Raw genomic sequence first — 27,939 nt, 5'->3', positions numbered from 1 at the left:
CCATCCTTTCCTTTAGTGTTTTCTGAGTCTTAAAAGAACTGCATTCTATTTTAATTTTAAAAAGATAAATTGTATTTGCAAAATTACTTAATTTCTGCAGTCAATACATGATCTAAAAGCAACTTTATCTACTTGTTTTAGAAGTTTCTGCTTTTGTAATAACCCAGAAAAATTCTAGTTATTTTCAAAGATTATTCTGAAGTCCTCATGTTAATTAAAATGAGATACAGTTGCTACAATGGCATCTTTTTTGAGGGAAAGAAGAAACAAAAACAATCAAATAGAGAATGAGGACTTTAAGAGGTACAGAAATCACTACTGCAAATATTACCTTCCTACTTTACAAATTCAAGGCAACTAGAACAGCAAAGAAATGAAACCATCTCAGTTAAGAGACAATATACAATATATTTACACATATACCAGTTTAAGTAAACTATAATGTATTTGTTCTTACGATCTCTCCCTTTGTTAATTTTATTTATTTCGAGGACATTTTACCATAGTTGGGTATAAGGACACTACTCTACATGAGTTCTGGTTTACCAATCACTTTAGTAATCATTACTCTGGTTTCTTAGCACCGCCCACTACACAAGAATGATGACAAAGTGAATTTGTGGCAAAATTAATAGTCAAAATCTCTTAGCCTGCCTTCATCATCAATAGAGTTTCTCCCTTAAACATATAGAGAAAGGTGACTGGAAGGTTCTGGACACTGATCAACACTGGTTTTTATTAGAAGCAACACAAACAGTAGAGGTAACAAAAATAACTCAGGTTCTGAAGATAAAGGTCCTGCCTCTGAATAGCTATGTGAACTTAAACCTATTATATAATTTATTTGTGCCCATCTGTAATGTAGGATTTAATTCTGTCCAACAGACTCTAATTGCACACTGTGGTTATTGAGATTGACTTCTGAGTAAAAATATAAAAATGATCTGGGGGGATTATGTGAGTAAAAGATGTTCTTAATGCCCCCTTCCCAAATTAAGGAGGCAGGAAAACATCAGCCCTTAATTACCTTCAACTAAGACTAATATAATTGACGGGGGGAGGGGGGAGGCATATCTATCAGTTCTTTAATTTATTGTAAAGTTTTTTTATAAACAAATCAAATAAAGAAAATATGCAATCAATGAGAAAATACAGTGGTGGTTCTCAAAACAGGTTTCAGAGAAAAAAATCCCAGCTCCACATTTAACGCCACAGGATATCTCTAAGATGGAGATATATAATACCACCCACTCTATTATACCTTGACCCCTTGAGCATTAAACTTCATTTTTGATAGAATTTCAACTGGTGGTGACTCCTAAAACCTTACACTTAGGTTTCCCTAGGAAAACAGTTATACACACACACACACACACAAACATATATATAAAGCACACAAGCAAAGCATGGGTTATAGACTTAAAATGATGTAGGTTAGAATTCCAACTTCTCATTTATCATCTAGGCAGCTCTTTCCCTTCTGAGGACAGCACTCATTTTCTTCAGCTTATGGGTAGGATTTTAAAATGAGAAAACATGTGGAAAAGAATCTGAGAGAGAGCTTGGCACACAGAGATCCTCAAATGCTAGGTCCAATTCCTTTCTATTTCTGATCCTGATCTCACTGTTAAGTAGTTACCTGCAGACACATCAGTGTATGTATAGTAAGAACTATCACATGTAAAATATTTCATAGCTGACTTTAACAGACCTTCAACTATACCTCCAGACAATTCTGTTAGCAGCAGAAGGATACTATTACTACTTTTCAGGTAAAGAAACTGATATTTAGAAAGACTTGGTAACTTGTTTGAATGCAAGCACTGATAAGGTAGCAGGACTATGAATGAAGCTTAAGTCTGACTTTAACTTTTAGTTCTTTATTTTTTCATATTAGAAAACAATGGTTTGCATAGAAACCTGAGATCAATTCCTTCACAAATTCAAGAATCCATTTGTAACATGAAATTTTGTAATTTTAAATGCTCATAAAATGAGGCCCTTATTTCCTGTTTTCTCCTTGAAATGATAACAACTTGATGGTACAGCTAGGCTTGGATGTGAATCACGTGATCTCAGACTCTGGTCCTAATTCTACCTCTAACTTTGGTGTTTGAACTTCCTCAGTCATTTCACTGCTAACTACTTGCTGTTTCTTCATTTGCACGATGGGCAGGGGGAAGAAGGAGGAGCTGTAATTAATGTGAAGTCCTTTTCAGCTCAAAATACTATTTTTCTTAGTATTTACTGAGTGTTACTATGTGTCTAACAGGAAGAGGATATAAAATACAGCAGTTGTTCTCAACTGGGGTAGATTGTGCCCTCCAGGAGACACTGGGCAATGTCTAGAGACATTTTTGGTTGCCATAACTTTGGGGGACAGTGGGATGGGCAGAAGGTTGTTACTGGTGTCTAGTGGATGGAGATCAGGGATGTTGCTAAATATCCTACAATGCACAGCAACCCTTCCCCCCAAACAAAGGATTATTTGGCCCAAAATATCCTTAGTACCAAGACTGAGCAATGCTGAAATGTAATCACTGACCAAAAAGAGCTTATAATTTAGAAAGAAAGATAAAACTAATCTGCCAATATAATCTGTGAGCAAGAAATTAGAATGTTATTGGCCAAATGTCATTCCAAGTTTACACATCAACGAGAAGTAAATTATGACCTTTAACATAGAATAAGTATCACACTTATGTTGAGGAATAAACAGGATTTCAGTGGTTTCAAAATAGAAATCAGTACACCATTACAGGTAGCATCATAACATATTTTACAAATGAGAAACAATTCTGGTACTTGATTTTGGAAGGGATTATGTACAGAAAGAGAGGCTAAAATATCTACATTTATAGTTTGTTTTTATGCTGATTACAGCATTATCAGTTAAAACCATGCATCAAGAAAATTTTGATACAATTCCAAACACACAGGATAATTCATGAGAGTTCAAATTTCTCTGGTTCAAGAATTCTGTACACAGAGATGTGTTGGACTGAGTGTGATGGCATGCACTTCCAATCTCTGCACTTACACGACTGAGAAGCTACCCTCAAATACTCAAGAGATTTTTTATACTTGATCACTGAATAATCCTATCCCACCTCAAGCCCAATCGTATAAATAACTATTCACCGGAATAACACTTTATTCTATGGTTCTCCAACTTAGACGTGCAGCAGAATTACCTGAAATCCACATTAAAAATACAGATTCTCATGACCCAGTCTCAAAGACTTTCATTGGGTAGGGCTGATGTTGGTCTTCAGAGTCTAAATTTACATTGAACAGCCCAGGTAATCCTAATGCAGGTGGTCTGCAGACTAAATGCTGAGATACACTGATGCTGCAAATGCCTGAAAAGGGACCTATGGAGATGGATGAAATACATAGGAAACAGCCAAGCCTTCAGTATTTGTACAGTTAGACATAGAATAATGTTGACAGCTAGTTTGAGAAAAGAATTCAATTTCTTTACCTTTCTCTACTAAAACTCCTGTAATGGAGCTGCCTTGAGGTATTTAAAAAACTTTAAGAATTATATGCCCAAAATTTATTTGTACAATCTCCAGACAGTAGTTTTTAAATACGCCTTTTTTAAAAAAAATAGTAGGAAGGTAATATTTTCTCCATAAGCACATAAAACATCTCCCTGATTCTATAGTAAAGTAGAAAATGCATCCGTCGCTGACATCAAACACTAAGTAACGTAACAATTTACTTACGTTTTTATTGTGTGTCTCTCCCCTCTAGAACACAATCTCCATGAGAGCAGAAATTATTGTCTGTTTTGGTCACTGATGCATCATGATGCCTAGAATGTGCCTGGTACATTCTGGCGTATAGTTAAGGGCTCATGAGATACCCGCTGAATGAATACTGACTCTACAACTTTTTGACAAAAGAATGATTTTTCAATAGGCTATGTTTGTATGATGCAAATAGTCACAAGGATTTACAAGCAAACATTACATGTAGCTTGGGAAAGGGGGTGGAGGGTTTAGCAGCACACATCCAAGGAGTAAAGGACATAAAGTATAGGAAGCACCCATCACAGCACTTGGCAGAGGATCATCCTCATATACCAGCTCCCCTATCCCTTTTCCCGAAGCTAGATGGTTTGCTTGAGATAATGTGCTCTGCATGCTCTATAGAGGCTTCTTCCTATTAATTCAACATAATACATAACACGATGCTAAATGAACAATAAATCTGTAACAGTCACAGATCAGAGGCAAAAATTTAAACCTCTTAATGGATTATGAGTAACGGGATGAAAAAGAGTCCCATCGTAAAGTACCTAAAAAGCTACAAACCATATATGAAGTCTTAACACCTATAAGAACATTGCATTTTAATCACAACATTTAAAGCATTTTCTTTTCTAAGCTACTCAGAAAGAAGTCTTAGCTATTTTTCCCCTAAACATAGTGTCACTTAACAGTGACATACACAGGCACTGAGTACATACAGAACAGTAAGCTAATGAAGTAGATACCATAAAAAGAACTGACTTAACGCAAACAGTTATTATCACTGTGGCATCACATGAGTAGCTTACCATTAAAGTTTTTGCTGGAGTTGTAGGTACTATTTTTTTTTTTTACTGATTATTTATCTTTATATACCCACACTCCTTTATACATTATTTTACTTTATGACTCCATTAAATGACTCAAATGATCACAAGAATTTGCTATGTTTGAGACTTTATTCTACCTGTTGGTTTATTCATATTTCTCCTTCTATTGGGCCAAGCATTTCCTGGACAAGAAGGATTTGTTCTGGTCTTCCTTTAATCTCCAGAGACTAATACGCTAGTTAGTAAACACACTGAGGTGAATACAATTGACAATGTGAATGACCCAGGTACACGCAGGTCTAATCAACACACAATTGACACAAGATTTCCTAGACATGAGAGCTTACTTTCAGGAGCAACAGTTGAAAGCAATAATTTCTCAAACGTTGTTAAAAGCTTATTTCAAGAAATCAATCTCTGTCTACAGTAATTCCTGCCATTGCTCTGGTCTCCTCTCAAAGTTTTAACAACTTATTTGTTTGACTGTAATTCCAGCCTCACAGGTAACTGCTCTCTAGTTCCCTGTTCCCAAACATGAGTAAGCCAAGTACCATAAATTCACAGCAGCTGCTAACATGGAAACACACAGAAAATTACTTACTCTTTTCCATATAACCTGGAGTAGTGTAGTTCAGTAACTATGCTAAAAATCTTATACTATTACTTTTGATTGTTTTTCTTTATACTACAGAGCCAGTCTATCACGGCTGTGATTTCATCCTTGAAGATGTCTGTGAGGATTACTATGTCCTCTTTACTCCACTGTCATTACCAAGTCTGGGCTTTCAGCATCCTACACCAAGATGCATACAAAAACTGACCTACATGATCTTCTTGTCTCTAATTGCTTTTCTTTTGCATCGTACATGTTGCTGCCAAAAACATTTTTATCAAGTCAACTGCTTCTCAAAAATGTCCATTACTTCTCAATTGACAACTGATAAAATATAAAACACCATGACGTGACAGACCTCTAAAATCTGGTCTTATACTTCATCTTATGTGCGCTAGCCACTGTGCAAGGGATTCTGAATATGAAATGTTAATACAATCCTCACAACCTTCAGGATTATTACTCTCCCACTTACAGACATAGAAACTAAAATTGAGAGGTTAAGGCCTTTCTCAAAGCCCCAGAAGTAGGCACATGGGAAATCTGGGATTAAAACATAGGTCTATCCTGGGACACCTGGATGGCTCAGTCCATTAAACATCTGCCTTTGGCTCAGGTCATGATCCCAGCGTCCTGGGATCGAGCCCCGTGTCAGGCTCCTTGCTTAGCAGGGAGCCTGCTTCTCCCTCTCCCACTCCCCCTGCTTGTGTGCATGCTCTAACATATAAATAAATAAAATCTTTAAAAAACAAAAACAAAATAAAAACAAACAAAAAAAAAACCCATAGGCCTGTCCTTTTCCAAAGCTGTATCCTGAGTATAATCCTGATTTCCTAAAAAGAAATGTATATTACACAATTCCACTTTCTTCATTGATTAAAGGAAAAGGGAACCTACATGTATTGAATACTATAAGGGACTTGACATGTGCTACATCATTCAAATCTCAAAAAAACCAACGAAAGCTACATGACAATTAAATATTTACCAATGTAGACATCAAAACTTAAGACATGTTAAGAAACTTTCCCCATTTTACATGGCAAAAGTAGCAGGCAGAAGCAGGATTTGAAATCAGGTCTGCTTTCTGAAGCCATGCTCTTTCCAAATTTCTATGATACTTCATACTTCTCTAAACTTAAATTCTTCTTTTCTCAAATCCTTTAAGATAGGCATTGGTAAACTTTCCTGGAAAAGGTCAGGTAACAAATATCTTAGGCACTGTGGGGAAAACAGTCTCTGTTGAAACTCCTCAACTCCTCCAGTGGAACATGAAAAAGGCACAGACAACAGTAAACAAATGAGTGAGAATGTGCGCGGGTGTATCTCCATTTACAAAAATGGGCAGTGGCCAGATTCTGTCCACAGGCTTTGGTTTGCCAACCTCTGCTTCACGACATCCTATTCTCATTTTCAACTCTAAGGTTTTGCTGTAATATTCTCTCCAATGTGAATACTTTCCTGGTCCTCCCGTGTATCTTTTCTATCTTAACTCATCTTGTAGGTCTGCATCTCCTTCTCTACCACATCATCTCTGGCTACTCAGACAACAACTCTCATTCTGAATTCACACAGCAGCATCAACTGTTTGACACTCAAATTTCTGTAGTTGCCTCAGGTAAACACCGTATCTCCCAAGGGGGCTCAAAGTAGGAACAATGGCTTATGCATACATGTTAGGCAGAAGATTAACATACACTGCATATTACGCATTTGATGGCTAAATCACTTAACGCATAAAGTATACAATCTTTAATTATTAAGATAACCTTAATTTACCTGAACAAAAAATAAGTATTTCTTCCTCCTACCTTGAAGACTGCTTCACGTTAAGTAAACCATTTTCACTATGAGAACAGTAAAATAATAAACTGAGTAAATGCTTACTGGAATAGGAGGTAGCGTCCATCTTTCCAACTTTAACTGGAGAACCAATACTTTTCATCTCAAGACCAACTTCATTCCAAATCGGTTCCAGTTTTTTACAATGGCCACACCATGGTGCATAAAACTTGTTGGGGGAAAAAGAAAAGACAACCACTAAAATATTGTGCTATTGTGTATATCAATCTTAATTTTTAAAAACTCTCTTTGACTAAGTGATCTGATGAGTTCATTTCAGATGAAAAGTCTAAATATAATTTCTGAAGTAGTTACATAATAAAAGGCAAAACACACACACCACAAATCTAATTAGTTTAACTCCTAGCATATACCTCAACACTGATATTACCTTAAGTTCATTTAAAATGACTACTTATTCCTATTTAAAACAGATAATTTACAATAAAAACAGCTTTGCTTCAAAGTCAGTCTATGTCATATATAAAATGAATACACATACATCACACACACACACCTCTTAAGCGTTCATGATGAACATCAGTCTATTTCTATTACGAAAACCCCAACACAGTAGGTACCTTTGCTCCTATAAGCATAACTGCTGGTAGGGAAGGGGGGTCACTAAGATGACTGGCTTGGCATAGGGACAAGTCAGGTTGATTAAACTAAAACCACAATTCCTTTTTCTTCAGGATCACCAGAGGGCTGAGGTGGAAATAGGTTCCTCTAGTAAAATGGTGTAACAAACTGCTTGTTGTACTTTCATGACATAAGATTTATCTATTTTTTTAACATTACATTATGGAAATATTCAAACACGCACAAAAGGAGAGAGGAAGAATTAAACAATGGACTCTCATGCTCCATCGCTTGGCTTCAGCAACTGTCAACTCTGCTATTCTCATTCCATCTCTTTTGCTGCCACTCTACAACGTTTTTACTGAGACAAGGTAAAAGGAATCCCAAACAACATGAGGTTTAAATACATTCTAAACTTGAAAGTGAAAAAAGGAAGTAAGATGAAAATCTGATTTTGTTCCCCATTAAGATGAATATAAGATTTTTACTGTCAAGTGATAATAACACAAATAATTTCTTGCATAACAGGAAAAAAGAAGAGTGAATTTTGTAGTAAAATCATACCACAATCGCCCTCAGACATAATCCATATGTCGACCTCTTCAGAATTTCAGCAAAAACAGGTTTCCCTGCCAGGAACCTTAAGGCTCTGAGGTTCATTTTAATATAATAACCTACATAACACTATGTGACAAAAACGGAATAATATAGAGAAACACTAACCATGTATTACCATATATGTGTGGAGGAGAATAGAAAATAATTCTTAAAATGGCAGGGGTAGTTAATTAGTACAAAAATTTACATACTCACATCTACAAGCCAAATGTCATCTTTCCGATTGTCTTTAAACCTAAAAAACAAACATGAGAAAACAAATCTCTGATTGTATGTTTGTTTCTACTTTACAATATGTGGGGCTGATAAACTGATAAATACTGGAGCATGGAACAAATTCAACAAGTTTTTATGTAAAATTTTTACTAAGTGACCTCTAAATCTTATCCATTAAACATCTTTTAAAAGGTAGAGAACTGATAATCAGAAGTACAAAAAAAAAAAAAAAAAAAAAAAAATGGGGCGCCTGGGTGGCTCAGGTCCTGATCCCAGGGTGCTGGGATTGAGTCCCGCATCAGGCTCCCTGCTCGGCCGGGGAGTCTTACTTCTCCCTCTCCCTCTGCAGCTCCCTCTGCAGCTCCCCCTGCTCATGCTCTCTCTCTCTCTCTCTGAAATAAATAAAATCTTTAAAAAAATTAAATAAAAAAAATTAAGTGGGACTTGGTAGAAACACTGATAAGAGGCCTCAGCTCCCGGCCCCTCTATTCCATTTACTCCTGTGCATTACAGTTAGCATAGCTAAACTGAGACTGCTATCCTTAAAAAGGTTGCTTCCAAGACTGGCCCTTGGTTGGTATCCGGGAACTTGAATTTCAGGAGGGTTTCCACCTTTTCCTAATAAGATAGCTCACTGTTCCAACACTGTGCAAACAAAGTGGTTTTATGATGAACATCTGCTTTCCTTCCAGGATCTGAAATTTTGGTATAGACTAGGCAGGAAGGTCCTTACATGACCATCCCCCAATAAGAATCCCTAAGCACTGAGTCTCTAATGAGCTTCCTTGGTAGAGAACATTTCAAACATGTGGTCCCAACTCCTGATGGAGGAATTAAGCACATCCTATGTGACTCTAGTAGGAGAGGACTCTTGGAACTTGTTCCTGGTTTCCTCTGGAATTTACCCACATTGGCTTTTCCCTTTGTTGGTTTTGCCGTGTGCCCCTTCACTGCAATAAATCATAACTGTGACTTCCACAATAGGCTGAGTCCTCTGAGTGCTCCTCGTCAATAACCAAGCCTGGGAGTGCTTTTGGGGACCCCCTGACACAAGAGCCTACGGTCAAAGAATTTTCCTAAAACACGGTTCTGATCATCTGATCATGTTTCTCTTATTTGACACCTTCTAGGTGCCCTTCCACCACCTACAAAAAGAAGTATAAATTGCTACATGTACTCATGTGCTGGCCCCAACTTATCCTTCCACTCAAATATAAGCATCCTATGATTCCCAATCAACTCATGGTATTTATCACAGCTAAATTCACAATGTTTATTTGACTTTCTACATTCTTTCGTGTTCACATCCTATCCAGCTAAAAGCATTTCTTACTCCATGATGCCTTCCTAAATTCCTCACGGCTAGAAACAATCTCTCCACATCATCTTTGTCCTCTTTAGGATTCTTATTAATTTCCACACATTGTATTTACATATCATCCAACCATAATTATGCTTATTTCATCTCTTAGTACCTTGCACAGTGACCTATATTTAATCTATACTGAATGAGTGACAAAGTTCTTTATGGGGATATTTTAGTTAAGATTCTTGAATCTACAAAGACAAAGAGAACACATGTCCAGTATCTGAGCTCTTCAGTCCAACAGCACTCACATCTGTCCAGCTGTGACACAGTCTGTCCTGAACCACTGTTCTTGAGGCAAAGACTCAGACTCTGCACCCAGGGGCAAATGCAGGAGGTTACGATCTCCCAGTCCTTGGTGTTTAATAGCCATTTTCATCTCCCACTGATCTCAGTCTTTGGAAAGGAGTTGGTATGGAAGTCCTTTATAGGGTCCCCCACAGGGACTATAGCGTCAGTAATTGTCAAATTGAAGGAAGGGGACAGATAACCTGGCAAAGTACCTGATTGGGGAATGGCTGCATTGAGACCCAGGCCCGAGATGTATAGTCCAGGCTGGGGTAATCCTGTCCCCTCCCATCGGTTGATTAAGCCCATACTTCAAATGTTCATTAAAATGCTCAAGTACCCCTGTGGATTAGGGGTGATATGGAGCACGGAGAGTCTGTTGTATGCCCATGACTGGGCCAACTGATGGGTAGCTTGAGCATAAATTCCAGGACTGTTATCAGATGCAGTGTTCTCAGGGAACCTGAAAAGGAAACAAATGTGGTCTTGCAGGGCCTGGAGAGTGTGGCTGGAGTCTGTGGAATGCGTGGAAATGGCTAGGCAAAACCCAAAGAAAGTGTCAACTGGTATCACTGAGATCCACTGGAACACGATCGATGGCAAAAGGTGCCCAGCCTGTTCTATCTGCTGAGAATGCCCTAGCCCACACACTTGAAGGAAACTGTTTGGGGGCAGTAGTTTTAGCCTTGACCAGGGTCTGACAAGTAGGACGGCTCTTTCATGCTGTTTTTGTGTCTTCTCACCACAGTGGCGGCCCGTGCCCTGCCACCCCATTAGGACGGTATCTGAATCTCCACAGGCCATACTCCTGTGGATCCAGGAGGCAACTGATTGTGCACCTGCTTGCTCTGGTGTGGAGAACAATTCAGCACAGCACTGCTGAGTCACTATGCTGTACACCTGAAACATACATAACGTTGTATGTTATAAAAACAGTTAGGAAAAAACACTTAGGAGGAGCAGATGATCTTCATCCAGATGTCTCATCTCCACAGGAGGCCCTGTTTTATATGCTACACAACCAAATGGCCAGGCCATCAGCCACAGGCCATGAGACAGTGAAAAACATAGCAGAGCTCATTTGCTGGGGCCGGGGCAATGAGCAGGAGGTGCCGGAACAGTGGGGCAGATCATCTTCCACACTGCATGAAGCTGCCCACGGTGGGAGGGCTCTTTACCATGCTTGATGAAGGACAGGTCTCTTTCGGGTTGGATGGCAGCCACACCCAATTCCTACAAGTTAACCCACAGGAGCCATTAGTGACCAGGCCCATGGGTGGTCCTAGAGGTCTGTCTGGGTCCCCACTGGGCCAGAGGAGGCAATGCCTCCTTTGGTGTTATTCCTCAGGTGGAGGGGTACTCATGAGACCTTTTCATGGAGTTGCAAGACTCCAGATGGGCTCCTATGACTTCCATTTCCACTTCACTAGAGACCCAGAGCTGGCCCTATTTAGCAACGTGACGAGTTCTGCATGTGAGCCTACTACCGCACTCATCCAAGGCCAGTAACCGCCTCTCAAAGGGAGTGGATCTTTCAGCCCATGACTGGTCTGTGCTGGCCTGCAGTGTTGTCATCCTGCCTCAGGCTCTGATCAGTGAACTGGAAGTTTGCTGACACGGATAATTCAAATGGCAGAGGTGGACCAGTGGGGCTCAGGAGAGGGGCGGCGTGGTGGCCCGCTGGAGGGCCTTCAGGGCATCCTGTTGGTTGGGGCCCCTCTCAAGAGCAGCAGCCCTGCGGTAACCTGACGGAAGGGTGCCATCAAGATCCCCACAGGGCTGTGTGACAGCACCGGCAGCCACAGAGGCCCACAATCCCTGGGCTTCTTTTTTGTTTAATTTTTTTGGGTCAAAAAAGGTCAAAAGTTTGGTAACAATCTCCTCTGGAATGGATGTTATACTGCTTCCCAGATCAGGGCCAGAATTAGGTCCTTGTATGTTGCCTATGTTAACAGCCCAGCCACACTGTCACTTGTGAGTCTTCATGGCGTCCAGTCCTTGCTGGGCAGTGCCCTGTCTAGGCCCTCTGGAGGTTCTCATCAACCTAACAGAAATCCAGTGCTCCCTCCAGAGGCAAGACTTTTTCCAGACCATGGCCTACCCTTTGATAGCAGACAGATGGGGAATTAAAGAGCCTTGTAGAAGGACATTAAGGGTGTGTTGGAATCCACTTCACATGAAGGAAACTGACCCTGATCAGCCGCTGGAGGGGGATGATGGAAAAGGCATCTGCAGCGTTAACGACTACAGACCAAGCCAACCTCCAGGAGCCTCCTCAGGATGTCAGGTACCACCCAGTGGCAAGAGCAGCACTTTGGTACTGAGGGACCTATAACCAACAGCCAGTCTCCTGGTACCCAAGGCCTTATGCAAAGGCCAGACGGGGCTACTGAATGGAGCAATAGCCTCACAGAGGACTTCGTCTTCCTTCAGCTCAGCAATCAGGACGGCTATTTCCTTTACTCACCAGGCAGCCAATATTGTTTACGCTTTCAAGACAATGGCACTAGGAGCTAGTAACCAAGTAGGTTCACAGGCTTCCACATGTTCCACTAAAATGGCCCTAATTATAGCAATTCCCACTGGGGCTTAGGAACAAAGGTGAATGGGAGTACACAGAGACAACACATCTACACCAGTAACACATTTAGTAGTAGGGGCTTGAAAGTACTCACCCTGAGCGAAGCCTGGGTAAAAGGGTCATCACAGACTCAAAACTGGGAGGCATCTTATGTATCCTCCTCATCCCGGTAGCAGAAGTAGAGATCACACTCACTAGTGCACGGATATCCAAAGGGCCCAAGAAGTACAATTCTCCCCCACTTCCCCAATGAACTCTGACCTTGGCAGAGGATGTCCAGCCCACCCTGGGGACAGAGGGACCTCAACATAACACCTATTCAGGGTCTGGGTAGATGTTTAGGGCTCTTCCACTCATCTGGTGGGGATACTACTTGTGACAGTCAGAGGGGCTGTCATCATGCTGATCCTAGTGGGACTGCCCATCAGACCCCTCATGACTTAATATCTGGCCACGAAGAGCCTGGTGAGGAGCCTATCAATCTCCTCCTTTGAGACCCCATTATTGAATAAACAGACCCAGAGATTTTTTTTTTTTTTTCAGAAAGGCTCACGTCTGGGTTGCCCAAGAAAGGGTATTTGGTCCCCACGCTTATGTCACTCTTTGTGCTGGTTAATCTTTGCTGTCTTAGTGGTGGCTACTTCTTCCATGTCTGGGTATTTCTCAGTTAAGACTTGGACTGTGTCACAGACTGAAGGAACTGATTAGGTGAGGAGGCTTAAAAGGGTTTGGTAATAAGCAGCAACATCAAAGAGAAACCTAGAAATCTCAGTCTGCATAACAGTTTCATTATCCACTGTTTCCTAGTCTCTCCACGTAGACCCAACGGATCACCAAGGTGGCTCACAGGACCACCACAGCCTCTGAGAGCGGGGCAGCCATTTTTCGGTGATAGGAAGCTAGTCACGGGTGGGCCAAAACTGTCAAGTTCCCACTGCACCCAGCTGAGAAAGGTGAGGGTCTTAGATGTCTGTGCCTGCTCCTATCCTCCTTCCTTCTCCTCCCCAGGCAAAAGTCACCACCGGGAGGGCATTCTAAAGGAGGAAGCCTATAGTGACACAGCCCTCAAGACACCAGGTTTAATAAGATTACCTCCCCCTTCAGGGGCGCCTGGGTGGCTCAGACGGTTGAGCATCTGTCTTCAGCTCAGGTCATGATCCCGGGGTCCTGGGATTGAGCCCCGCTCAATGGGGAGTCTGCTTCTCCCTCTGCCCCTGCCCTTCCCCCTGCTCATGCTCGCTCCTGTGCACTCTCTGTCTTTCTCATGAATGAATAAAATCTTAAAAAAAAAACAAAAAGCAAAAAACCACAATGGTTCCCTTCAGAATCTGTTGTCATTCCCCAATGTCCATTAGCACAGCTAGGGAAGTGCCCCCTGGGATCCTCAGGATTTCTATTTCTACTCTTCCAGAACAGCACTGTGCTCACATGACCACCCTACTACTGTACCAGTTTTGTTGTGTAGAGGCAGTTAATTAGGACAACAAGCCAAACTGAAAGTAATAACCAAGTCTTTATTCACTTACTGTGACAACATAAGCCAACAGGCAAAAAATAAAAAAAAAAAAGGGTGCCAGCTCCTCAATGTTCCATTTTTCCGAGTGGAACAGTACCAGGCGAGGGTCAGGTGGATGCAACATAGACAAAAGAATTCACCTCACTACAGAGGAGCATCCAAGGGCTTCTGCCTCTTTATGAACCCATGGGCAGGAGAAGGAAAGAGGGAAAGGGACAGGAGCAGAAAAGTACTGAGTCCAAGCCAAGAAAAGTGCCTCCGCCAACCCGCTAGATAAGGAGGTCTCAGTAGAGATGCCTAGAAGTGCCCCAGGTGAGGCCCCCAATAAGGAGGCCTCCAAGAGAGGCAACTTGCACATGCTAGATATGCATGTGAGCCTGGCTAGCCTAGGGGCCTTAGTCTATGATTACAACTCCCTCCAGAGACTGCAATGCACTGTGCACCAAGTCTAGTGTGGGGAGAGCAGCTTCACCGCCCAAAGCCTGCCAGGAAGCCTTGTAATTGCCTGTGGTCAGACCTGAAAGATCACACGTAGGATTCTGGTCTGTCTGGAGCTGGACTCACCTACTTACCTACTATAAGCAAGGCTTTGTGATTAACGATATGGTACTATAAAAACAAATATACAGTACGGTTACTAAAGTCCAGCACCTGCTCAATCATGATATACGCAGAAAAGCTAACAAATATGATGAAAAATGATAAAACAGAATATGGAACTCTTAGTAAACTCTGTTGAGTACAACCCCATTTTGTACATATATATTGCACTCAGGACAACTTCTGAAACAAAATTAGTGCCATATAAACACTGCTCATTACGGTCTCTATTATTAAAATAGATTCATTGAAACATTTAGATAACACCAGAGTTTAAAGAAGTTAAGATGCCATTTAAAATACACATATACTTACGATTCATCTAAATCTTCTACAAATCCTTTACAGAAAGCCATATCAAGTAAAAAAACTGGAAAAAAAGGAAAAAAGGACAGAATGTTTACAGTAAATGCTGACTTCACTGTTTCATACTACATGCTTAGTCATCTATAAAATGTTTTTGATGTTTTACAACCTACCATAAAATCCATCACTGATCCATTCCAAGGCACAAACAATGCATAAGCATATGTAGTTCATCCCTTTATTAAATGTTCACTCTGCAGGCACCTATACGACCACCGGCAAGGTTCATGTAGGCTAGTGATTCGGAAACACACAGGTTCTCTTTCAACATGTTCTTACTCTCGTCATTTTTTTTCCTTTTTGCCATCCCATCTTTTTTCTTTTTTAACATAGAAATCGTTCTTTATTTCTCCAGTAGTAATTATCTCCTCCTCTGTATAAACTCCAACTGCCATTCAAAATACTGGTTTGTTTTTGTTTTTGTTTTTTTTTCCAACTTAATAGGTAGAAACACAACTGAGCTACATCTCTAACACTAACAGTTCTCACAGCCGGGCACGTAGGGGGAACCAAGGGGCGCTGAGGAAGTGAACACACCACAGGGAGGGCCAGGGCAAGCGATGCTGGCAAGAGGAGGCTGAGAAAGGCGGCCACCTACTCTGATCACTTCTCACACTTCACAATCCGTCGACCTGATCATGACCTGTCCTCGGCCATACCCCGGGTGGGTAAAAATTCTGCGGACGTGACAAGAGTCGGAACCTAAAGCCAAAGCAAGGTTTGGCCACAAGCTGGGGCGGTGGAGCCTTCACCCTTTCAGTGGAGTCAGCGCTACTGAAACTTCCTGCCACACCAAGCACAGAACCAAATGGAAGACAGGCGCATCTTTTTCTGGCACTGGTCCCGGGCACAGCCGCGTTGGGGGAAGGACCCAGAAGCTGGGGGAAGGACCCAGAAGCTGGGGGATACCTCGGAGGATCCCAGAGCCTCTCTGCACCCTGGCGGGAGAGCCCTGTCCAGGCTCGACCCCGCCCGGCAGAGGGTCCCCGCGCCCGCTCCCATCGCCCCCGCGCGGCCCTTACCTGTGGCGCAGAGCCGCAGGCCGGCGCCGCGTCTCCCAGCTGCCATGCTTGCTGCAGGAGAGCTGCAAAAGCCACGGAAAAGAACCAGACACCGGCGGCCGCTGCTTGCGCTCCTGGAAAGGGAAACTGCCCGTGCGCGCGCGGAAGGGAAGCCTGGCACGGAGGGCGGGGGCGGGGCAGGCCGGCCTCCGCTACCCTCCCAGGACCCCGCCGGCCTCCGCCTCTGAGCATGCGCGGAATTGTGGCGCATGCGTGGAACTGGGGCGCTTGCGCAGTCGTGCCTACAAATTTTGTGCGCTTCCCGCTGCCTTCGGGAGCGTGGGAACCTAGCAAGTGGGCGCTTTCCTGTGGCGGCAGAGCGGTGTGTGTAGTTGGGGGGCGTTTCCGGGAAGTTAGATACCAGATAAATTTAGAGGGGAAAATGACATAAACTCCAACGCAGCTGGAGGTTTAATTCTGCCAGATCTTTCACTTGCTGCGCCTGTGCAGCGAGCGATCAAATTCGTGAAAAGAGGTGGGTGTCAGCGGTGTGTGGAAAGATGGAAGGCTATGGACTGATGTGGGAGCCTCCGTCTATTTCCAAAGTAAATTCGGAATCTTCTCTGAACCTGTTTGCGAAATGAGATACCTGCTCTGGTAGTAAGCTCCGTTAATGCGTTTTTGCCAACTAAAGGAGTCCCATCTTAAAAACTTCCTCTTGGAACCCGAAAAATTGAAGTTGATCGTAAGATACAAGTTTTTGATGTTCGTTCCTATTTTCTGATTCCTTTTGGTAAGAGTAAAATACTATAAAATATTTGCTGTTATCTTCACCTACACAACAAAAGATATTTATAAAAGCGATATATTTTTATATGGTGACTCCTGCTGCAGGTACTACATCTGATTTAGGTGACATTTTTATAGAACCTAAAATATCAGAAGATTTAGATTAAATCAGTTATTGAACATGTGTTATGAGAACAGAAATGGATTATGATGTCAGCCAGGTCACCTTACGTTCAAATTTCCAACGGTCAGCGATCTCAGAAAATTCTTTTTTTTTTTTTTTAATTTTTTTATTGTTATGTTAATCCCCATACATTACATCATTAGTTTTAGATATAGTGTTCCATGATTCATTGTTGCGATCTCAGAAAATTCTATTCCTGACGACTGGAAGACTGGATTACGATCTGATTGGGAGCAAGCCCTAGATTTCACCCATTTCATGCATACAGCATAGTATCCATTGTGGGCCTTCAGCAGATTCAAAGATTTTTTTTTTTTTTTAAAGATTTTATTTATTTATTCATGAGAGACAGAGAGAGAGAGAGAGGCAGAGGGAGAAGCAGGCTCCCAAGGAGCAGGGAGCCCGATGCGGGACTCGATCCCAGAACACTGGGATCATGACCTGAGCCGAAGGCAGACGCTTAACCATCTGAGCCACCCAGGCGCCCAGATTCAAAGATTTTTTAATTGTGTGTCTAGTTTGAGTTTAACATACATAAATATTTAATTCTCCTACAGGTTACCAAAGTAGGAATTATATAGATCCTGGGGCTCAGAAAAAGTAATTTACTTAATAGCTCCAAATGATGGAGTTGCCACTTGAAACAAAGTTTCAGACTCCAGAGCTGTTCTTTTCCTAACCCAAGGCTGCCTCACGGATCTCTTTTTGCTCTCGAATTCTCTCCCTCCCTTTTCCTCCCCCTTTCAGTCATCCTATTTTGGCTAATGTTAGAAATATATTTTTTTCTTTTTTTCATTTTTTAAAATTTTATTATGTTAATCACCATACATTACATCATTAGTTTTTGATGTAGTGTTCCATGATTCACTGTTTGCGTATAACACCCAGTGCTCCATGCAGAACGGGCCCTCTTTAATACCCATCACCAGGCTAACCCATCCCCCCACCCCCCTCCCCTCTAGAACCCTCAGTTTGTTTCTCAGTCCACAGTCTCTCATGGTTCGTCTCCCCCTCTGATTTCCCCCTTCATTTTTCCCTTCCTACTATCTTTTTCCTTTTTTTTCTTTTAACATATAATGTATTATTTGTTTCAGAGGTACAGGTCTGTGGTATTTGACCAGCCAATTATCCTTGGAGTTACGCTGGGTTCTTTCCAACTTAAAGGTACTTACGTATGATTTTATGTGCATAAGTTTAAAATCGGGGAAATTAATAGTGTCAGAAGACGGGTACAGGCAATTTTTTTTTCTTGATCTGAGCCCTACTATACAGATCGCCTCACTTTGTGAAAATGCACTGAGCTCTGCCCTTACAGTTTGTGCACTTCCTGTATTTATACTCTAACAATGAAAGTTTAAGAGTAAATAAAGCTATGTAAGTCTTTTTTTAATGGAAAGGTGATCATTATATGGTGTTAAAAAGTGCTTCTCAAATTGTACTAAGCATCATTTACCTGGAGAACTTGATAGAACAGTTTCTGAATACTCCTTTCACAATCTGACCAGTAGGGCTGGATTTGCATTTCTCACAAGTTCCCAGGTGATGCTGTTGCTCTGGCCTGCGGATCTCATTTAGTGTGGAAGGAAAATAAATCCAGAAAATACCATTCATTTTTAGATTTCTTTGTGTAAAATACATAAGGTGAAAAAAAATCTAGAAATAAAAATCAAGTTTTTTTTAATAGTTTTTTCTTGATGACGTGTAATGGTTTTATCGTTAGTGTTAAATGATACTTTTTTTAAATGTCTCAGTTTTAATTTAAAATTTGGTAAATATTATTAAATATAACCCACATTAAAGAAAGGTCTTTGGAATTCTTAATGTATTTTTAAGAGTGTAGAGAGGTCCTGAGAACACAAGTTTGAGAACAAAGTGGACATTTATAGAACTCTGCATTAAACAAGCAGGGAATGTATACTGTAACATACATTGAAGAAAATTATAGACCTAGCATATCATAAAGTAAGTTTCAACAGATTGAAAAAATGTGGTATTATCAGTGTTTTTTTTTTTTTTTTTTTTTTAGATTTTATTTATTTATTTGTTAGAGAAAGAGAGCACAAGCAGGGGGAGTGGGAGAGGGAGAAGCAGGCTCCCTGCTGAGCAAGGAACTTGGTATGAGACTGGGTCCCAGGACCCTAGGATCTTTTTTTAATTTTTTTTTATTTTTAAAGATTTTATTTATTTATGACAGAGAGAGAGACAGCGAAAGAGGGAACATAAGCAGGGTGAGTGGGAGAGGGAGAAGCAGGCTTCCCGCTGAGCAGAGAGCCCGATGTGGGGCTCGATCCCAGGACCCTGGGACCGTGACCTGAGCCGAAGGCAGATGCTAAACAACTGAGCCACCTAGTCGCCCATCAGTGTGTTTTCTGACCACAACACAATAAGATTATAAATCTATAAAAGATAAAAATATCCCCTAAATCTGGAAATTTAAAAACACTTTTAAATAACATCTTTGTAAAAACTAATAGGAATTAAAATATGCTTAAAAGTAAACCAAAAAATGTCTATTAAAATTGTAGAATGCTGCAAAATTGGTGCAGAGAAATTTATAAATGTAAATATCTTTTTATTTTAGAATGAAAAAAATGAAAGTTAACTATTCTCCTTGAGAAGTAGATGAAAAGACTTTAGAAAAAGAATGGCACAAAAGATACACAGGGATGTTAGTTTTCTTTTATTTGCCAGAAACTGTGCATTGAGAACATAGCATTGAACAAAATGGACCCTCATTCAGTTCACTTCCTAGTGGGTTGTAAGAGTTCCGACTTCTGAGGCTTATATATTGAGTTAGGCAGTATTCTAAATGCTTTATATGTTACCTCATTCAGAGAGGAAAAAAAAAAGTTACAATAGACTCAAAAGAAGTCCCAAAGTGTGTTTTTGAAGCAAGCAATAAAATGGACAAATTTCTTGTTTTAGCAAATCCAGAAAGAGAGAGCACATGAGAAAGAATGAGAAAATGAGAAAGCACCTAAAGCATCCAGAAATCAGGGCCATCTTCCGAGAGGCAGGCTGAATCATCCTTCAAGCCCAGAGAAGGGGAAGCCAACTCAAGGAGAACCAGTTCAGGTAAGAGAACTTCTGTACCCATCTCATATTCCATCTCTATATACCGACCCTTGAAGCACAAAGCCCCAGTTCACTCACTGGGAAAGGCAAAAAGGAGAGAAGGTGAATCAAGACCCCGACTCCCACTGCAAGTTTGCAGCCTAAAATAGTCTCAGGAGGAGAAGGGGAAAATTTTTTGAGGGTAAATCTAGTTCAGAATTTTGTTAATACTAGGACTGAGTATGCAAATAATTGAATTGTGTTTTTTACTTAATTAGATCTTTTATCCAGATGGGTTTGTTAGAATTTTCATCTAGGCACAGGGGAAGAATACCCACACTGAGAAATGTATGAAGGGATGATGGGAAGACAATCAGTTATTTTGATTGTGTTGCCATTATTTTTTTTTTTCAGTGTAATTGCATTAACATTAGGAGCAAAATAGGGACTTAGATATAGACAGCAGATGTTAAAGAGATAAGCAACTTTAACACAATACAGACAAAAAATTAAACAAAATCAAGTTATAAACAAAAAGTTACAAGAAAAAAGTTAAAAATATTTATAATTTACCAAGATCAATTCAAGAACTAGAAGGAGGGGTGCCGGGGTGGCTCAGTCGGTTAAGCATCTGCCTTCAGCTCTAGTCATGATCCCAGGGTCCTGGAATCGGGTCCCACATTGGGCTCCCTGCTCCGTGGGGAGCCTGCTTCTCCCTCTCCCTCTGCCTGCCACTCCCGCTACTCATGTGTGTGCCTTCTCTCCGTGTCAAATAAATAAATAAAATTCTTAAAAAAAAATAAACTAGAAGGATAACAGGATAACCACAAAAGAAATCGAATCAAGAAAGATTAAAAGTGTTATAAAGAAAAGGAGCTAACTTTTATGAAAAAAAATCTGTTACCAGCTCTTCCAGAGAATTAAAAAAATAGGAAACACTCCTCAATTTGTTCAATAAAGCTAGTTTAAACTTGTTTTCAAAACCAGAGGAAGCATTTGTGAGAAAGTAATTATACAGGTCAATTCATTCATGAACAAAAATGCATAAATATTCCAAATAAAATGTTATCAAACCAGATCTAGCAATATACCAAAAAGGATTAAATTAGGTTTTCTCCCTCTAGAAAAACCAAGTGTGGATTAACACTAGGGGGAAAACTTCATGTCAATTTTCCACAATACCAGATAAAAAGATGAAATTTATGTAACATTTAAATAAATGCAGCAGAATAATTTGAATTTGTTACATATCAACCTTTAATCATAATAGTAAACCAGGACTAGATGAACAATTCCTCAACATAATGTTCTCTTCAGGTTAATTTCTAGCAGTCCTGGAATTAGCCTGAGCTGTTTTGCTCTAAAAGTTTCTGTCTGGCACTAACCTCTGTTTGCAGTACCTGAAACATGCCTACTAATAATGTTGCTTTTGTAACCTTGGACCCAAGGAGTTTTATGGTGATTTTTAACAGCCTGTCAGCATTGTTTATTGGTAAGAGTGAGATTGATGATTTGCATCTGGTCTTTGTGAGAGCCCCCCCCCCCCCCCCCCCCCAGAGAGAGCAGTGCTGTTGAGGCTGATTTTGTACCAGGAGTTTGCATATGTATCCAGCAAAATATTAGAAAACCCAGTGAGACTCCTGGGCTCTCTTTTTCCAAGGTGTCTTATGCATGTGTAGGGGGTTCCTTATCGGTTGATGAATTTTTTTTTTTTTTTTTTTAAAGATTTTATTTATTTATTTGACAGAGAGAGAGATAGCGAGAGCAGGAACACAAGCAGGGGGAGTGGGAGAGGGAGAAGCAGGCTTCCCGCCGAGCAGGGAGCCCGATGTGGGACTCGATCCCAGGACTCTGGGATCATGACCTGAGCCGAAGGCAGACGCTTAACGACTGAGCCACCCAGGCGCCCGGGGGTTCCTTATCGGAGAGAGAAAGTGCTTACAACCATGACTATAATAGAAAGTAGAAGACAGAAGCTTATACCAGGTCTATGTGGACCCTTGCTGTAAGACAGCCTTTGGCAGTGATCCAGATTCGTACTTGAACATTGTTGTTGTATCCATTTCCTCTAATGAGTAATAGATTTGTAAGTATTGTTATTTGGGGTCAAACATCCTTCTTAAATGAACCCCATTTTAGTACAGTTGGTATTAGAGGTGGGATTGCTTAGAAGACTTCTGACTCATTCTTTGCTAAAAATATGGCTCAGGCATTATTTAGAAAGAAAAAGGATTCTGATAAAGAGGATGGAAAGGAAGCATTGATGCAAAGGTGGTTGTCCAACTACTCTTGGTTCAAAGTAGCACAAGCTTTGAAATCAGTTACTTATTGATAGTAAGACTTTCCATGACAGAAATGACAACCTGAATTCCAGGAGCTAGCAAAATTAAGAGGACAAGTGCAAACTGATGGCAGGTTGGCTAAATCAGTTCCTAGTTGCTGTTTTCAGTGTGAGTTAAAGAGAAAGTCCAGAATCTCCTTAGGTTGAGCTTCATCCTCTCTCGCTAGCAAATGGAACTCCAACCAAAGGAACATGGGCGCTATAACTTCTGATGGGTTGGCTAAGCCTATGAAACCCACTACAACTAAGAAGGTAATTCAAGGAGGGCAGTTGATGATGGAGGAAAGCAATGAAGTAAGGGATTATTCAGTAACACAGTGGAGGCCTTTTATAGACTGTCAGACTGTCATAAGCATTGTCCTGATGACCTTTGTTGAAATGGTTCCTGAGAGTTTTAGATCAAGTAGCAGTGTCTCTGGTTCTGAGTACTGTTGAGTGGACAGGATTGTTTGCACTCATCCTGGATCCTCCTTTGGCTGCTATCTTCCTAGGGATAGTTCAAGGAAAAGTCTTTGCTGATTCGAATGGATTAAGGCAGGGAGCTACTAGAGAACGGTTAGTCCTCTGCTCCTCTCTTGTCGTATAAATGTCGGTGTCTACTCAAGCTGTGATGTGGACTGTGCTGGACAGGCTATAGGATAATGAAATCAGCCCCGCAGGGGATACCCCTCACTCAGATTATGATAAAAGGAGCCCTACCACCATGGACACCATATGTGATACTGCTCTTAGACCTCAGAGGATGTAAAAGAGGCAGTTTTTGGATTTCTTGTCCCAGCATCCTCCAATGAGACTTCAGGTTAATACAAAGGTTAAAATTTTACAAAGGAAAAGAAATCAAGACAAGAAAAGGCCAAGAATAAAGAGCTTCTACAACTCAACACCAAAAAACCCCACAAATAATCCAATTAAAAAACAAGCAGAAGGCATCCAGAGAGGCAGCTGTGTTTTATTGGCTTCTTATGAAAGTCTATCCAGGTTTCAGTGGGCACTCCACTAATGTTCCCCCTCCCCCTTTTTAAAGATTTTATTTATTTATTTGAGAGAGAGAGAGAGAGACAGAGAGAGCAAGCATGAGTAGGGAGAGGGGCAGAGGGAGAGGGAGAAGCAGACTCCCACTGAGTAGGGAGCCTGATGTGGGACTCAGGACATAAACAGATATTTCTCCAAAGAAGACATACAGATGGTCAACAGACATATGAAAAGATGCTCAACATCACTCATCATGGAAATGCAAATCCAATCTGCAAGATATCACCTCACACCTGTCAGAATGGCTCAAATCAAAAACACAAGAAACAAGTGTTGGTGAAGAAAAAGAAACTCTCGTGCAGTTCTCTGTAGTTGAGCTGGTGAATGCCTTTTCTTTAATATTATTTGCTAGGGAACGACAGCAAAGAGACCTAGCAAAGAGATCTGAGAGCTCTCTTTTTTCCTCCATGTATGAACACAGGAAGAAGGGAGCTGTCTGTAAGGCGGGAAGAACCCAACCATGCTGTCACCCTGATCTCAGACTTCCAAGCCTCCAGAACTGTGAGAAATTAATGTCTGTTGTTTGAGCCATTCAGTCTATGGTATTTTGTTACAGCAGCCTGAGCTGACCCGTGTAGGTGCTAATGCTGAAATGATACTTGAAATGTCAGCCACCTGCCTTCACGCAGACTCAAGTCTTTGGCAAAAGCCCATAATCATAGTTAACAGTGAGCATTTATCTGATACTGCTCTCTGGTACATTTCTTTGAAAGACCATTATTAGCTAGTTGTTGGGTATTTACTAAGACAGCCCCATTAACTGAAGGACACAACATTGTATCAACTCCTCAATTACCCATCATCTGATGCGTAAGGTCAAAAAGCATCCCAACAAGGAGAGAAATGTGAAAAGAAGTTCCATCATAAAATGAAAATATTATAGAGGCATTCTGCCATAGAGCATAGTGAGACTCAACATATTCATGAGCAAGTAGCCTCCTTTCCACTAGGGCCTCATAAAAAGCTATCTGAAGACTTGCCTGTTGTTAGTACTGATGTGTCTCAACTTTGTCCCAATTTCCCCAGGATGTAAAGGAACTGACCTGGTTCGCAGATGGCAGTTCCAGAAGGTGTCATGGCTCCATGGGGAAAGCAGCTGTTCTGTGCCCAGCAAATAGTAAGCTCTTCGTGGAAGGAAGCAAAAGCAAGTTAGCAGCCCAGTGGGCTGAATTACAGGCCCTGTTCCTCACAGTAAGGAAGCTGCCAGGAACAAATAAAATTCCTATAATTGGGTGCATACTGACACTTGGACTGTTGCTTATGGACTTGCAATTTGGTCTGGCTAGTGGACCATAGGTAACTGGATGATACCGCTCTGGAAATCACTGTGGCAGTTCTGAGTGCAAATCAAAGTAGAACCAAGTCGTGCTCACCAAGGAAGTCCTAGTTTCTCTCTGTGACTGGAATCAAATTGATGCTTGCTGCAGTTCTGTCTCTCGAAGTGGCTAAGTGGGGCCATGTAAGGACATGCTGAAATCCCAGCCATGAAGTGATAGGCTGAATGGTGACACATACCACTGGGCTCAGCAGAAACTCCAGTCTTTTGTGCTGCTCACAACAGGAAAGGCAACATTTGTAGCTGTTTCTGGGAAGTATTCCTAAGAGAGAAGGGCCCACACATAGCATGTTTTCCCTATTCCTTCAAGAGGCCTGGAATGGAATGTACGGGCGTGATACACATTCTTGATTTGGCTCTGCATACTCAGTCACTGAAGCACTGCTGCTGCTGTGACCCGAGGACCGAACGAGAGAAACAGAACTGCTGGGCCAGTTTGGTCCTCCCAGTTGGTTTTCAGATCGACACAGAGCTTTCTGCCTGTTGCCCCGACGGTATGTTGCAGCTGTGCTGCTGTGTTTCCCCCCAGGCCTTAGGTGCCTGTGGCCTGGAGCAGGCAGACCAACCTGGCCTCTCGTCTGCTGCCAGGAGCAGCCTCATTCATTTACATCAAAGGGCCCTAAAAACGTGAGCAACTTCTGTGGGCTTCACTATGCTCAAAGAGCTGGGAAATACTAGGATACATAATAAGGATCAATAACTTAGATCAAACATTATTGTTTTCTTTTAAAGATATATTTATTTATGAGAGAGAAAGAGAGAGACAGAGGAAGAGAGAGAGGGAGAGAGAAACTCAAGCAAACTCCATGCCAAATGCAGAGCCCGATGTGGGGCTTGATCTCACTGCCCTGAGGTCACAGCCTGAGCTGAAACCAGGAGTCAGATGCTTAACCAGCTGGCCACCCCGCTGTCCCTGTATCAAACACTCTTGTTAGGGTAAAAAAAAAAAAAAAAAAAAGAAGAATTTCCTTTGATATTAGGAATCAGATGAGAAATTTATTATTACCACACCTATTAAATATTGCACTGAAAATCCTGGCTTGGGTAGTAAAATGAAGAAGAAAAAGGGATAGTAGAATGATGGGAAGAAAAGGAAACCATCATTAAGCATAGATAAGACTATTTATATTGAAAAATTAAAAAAAAAAACTCATGTAAATTATTAGCATTATTAAAGGTTTACCAGAGTGGGTAGGTATAGCATCATTATACAAAATGCAATTGCATTTCTTTAAAAGAACAATAAAAAGAAAACATATGCTTTATTTTTTTTAAAGATTTTATTTATTTATTAGAGAGAGAGAGCAGGGGGAGCGGCAGGGAGAGGGAGAAGCAGACTCCCCGCTGAGCAGGGAGCCCGATGCGGGACTCGATCCCAGGACCCTGGGATCATGACCTGAGCTGAAGGCAGACGTTTAATCGACTGAGCCACCCAGGTGCCCCATACTTTATTATTATTTTTTTTAAAGATTTTATTAATTTGTTAGAACATGCGCGTGAGCAGGCGGAGGGGCATGGGGGAGGGAAAGGGTGAAAATCTCAAGCCCTCTCCACATAGAGCACAGAGCTTGACGCGGGGCTTGATCTCATGACCCTGAGATCACTACCTAAGCCAAAACCAACAGTCGGACGCTTAATCTACTGAGCCATCCAGGTGCTCCAGAGAAAAGATGAACTTTAAGAACAGGTCATTAGTATTATTAACAAAAATATGTTCCCTTCTAATAAACTAAGGATATGTGACAACCATATGAATTGTAAACATTACTTAATGAAACTGAAAAAGACACCAATAAATGGAGAGAGAAAACACTGTTAATAGGTAGAAAACTCAGTATCACCCTGATATCTCATCTCCTACATTGCTTATAGACTCAGTGACATGTCATTAAATATCCTAAGAAGTTTGACATGCTGATAAAATTTCATATAGAAGAGCAAAAACCCAAGTATATCCAAGCATTCATACAGAAAAAGAATAATATGAGAAACTTATTCTGCTAGACATCAAAGACTTAAAGCCATGATAATGAGGATGATATGGTATTGGCTCAGGGATAGGCATATTGACCAGTGGACTCAAATAGGCATCTCAGAGGCAGACTCTGGTATAAATGAAAACTTGACATGTGACAGAGGTCACAGTGGAGAAAACAACATATCGCACTGAGACAATGTAATATCCACAAAGACAAAGCAATTGACTTGTATCTAAATCTTACACCATTGACAAATATCAGTTCCAGTGAGAAAGAAGACAAATGAATAAGCAAAATATTAAAATCTCTAGAACTAAGTATATGGGACTATCTTTAATACTGGTGTATTGGTGTAGAAGAAAATTTAACACAAAAATTACTGGTCAAAAGGAAAGGGTTTATTTGTTGAAAAATAACAGAGAGAGCTGGATCTGTTATGTGCAACATACATAACTAAAAAAGGATTAATATTTTATTTTATTTTATTTATTTTTTTTTTTTTTAAAGATTTTGTTTATTTATTTGACAGAGAGAGATACACAGCGAGAGAGGGAACACAAGCAGGGGGAGTGGGAGAGGGAGAAGCAGGCTTCCCGCAGAGCAGGGAGCCCGATGCGGGGCTCGATCCCAGGACTCCGGGATCATGACCTGAGCCGAAGGCAGACGCTTAACGACTGAGCCACCCAGGCGCCACCAAAAGGATTAATATTTTAAAAACTAGAAAAAATAGGGAGCGCCTGGGTGGCTCAGTCGTTAAGCTTGCGTCTGCCTTCGGCTCAGGTCATGATCCCAGGGTCCTGGGATCGAGCCCCGCATCGGGCTCCCTGCTCGGCGGGGAGCCTGCTTCTCCCTCTCCCACTCAACCTGCCTGTATTCCCCCTCTCGCTGTGTCTCTCTCTGTCAAATAAATAAAATCTTAAAAAAAAAAAAAAACTAGAAAAAATATAAAGCACACAACATAACAATGAGCAAAACATAATGAACAGGCATTTTACAGAAGAGGAAACGCAAATATTAAACAATATACGACGATGCTATACTTCATGA

At 41.1% G+C, this 27,939-nt stretch overlaps 2 protein-coding genes across 5 annotated transcripts in view; one reads left to right on the top strand and one right to left on the bottom strand.

Moving 5' to 3' along the window:
• Nucleotides 1–16,423, bottom strand: part of TMX3 (thioredoxin related transmembrane protein 3) — a 45,165-nt gene extending 28,742 nt beyond the window's left edge. The window contains exons 1-4 of the mRNA XM_036107918.2: nt 16,199–16,423; nt 15,126–15,180; nt 8,439–8,478; nt 7,089–7,212 (exon numbers count right to left, since the gene is read on the bottom strand). Of these exons, the coding sequence (XP_035963811.2) occupies nt 7,089–7,212; nt 8,439–8,478; nt 15,126–15,180; nt 16,199–16,244 (265 nt within the window). The 5' untranslated portion in view covers nt 16,245–16,423. The remainder of the gene's footprint in view (nt 1–7,088; nt 7,213–8,438; nt 8,479–15,125; nt 15,181–16,198) is intronic.
• A 73-nt stretch (nt 16,424–16,496) lies between these two features.
• Nucleotides 16,497–27,939, top strand: part of CCDC102B (coiled-coil domain containing 102B) — a 191,855-nt gene continuing 180,412 nt past the window's right edge. For all 4 annotated transcript variants that reach the window (XM_078060182.1, XM_078060181.1, XM_036107921.2 and 1 more), the window contains exons 1-3: nt 16,497–16,712; nt 18,245–18,314; nt 20,076–20,225. The gene's annotated coding sequence lies outside the window, so the exon portion shown is untranslated. The remainder of the gene's footprint in view (nt 16,713–18,244; nt 18,315–20,075; nt 20,226–27,939) is intronic.

The sequence above is a fragment of the Halichoerus grypus genome, chromosome 13 (genome assembly GCF_964656455.1).
Source record: "Halichoerus grypus chromosome 13, mHalGry1.hap1.1, whole genome shotgun sequence".
NCBI lineage: Eukaryota > Metazoa > Chordata > Mammalia > Carnivora > Phocidae > Halichoerus > Halichoerus grypus.
This window is presented reverse-complemented; position numbering and strand designations above follow the sequence as displayed.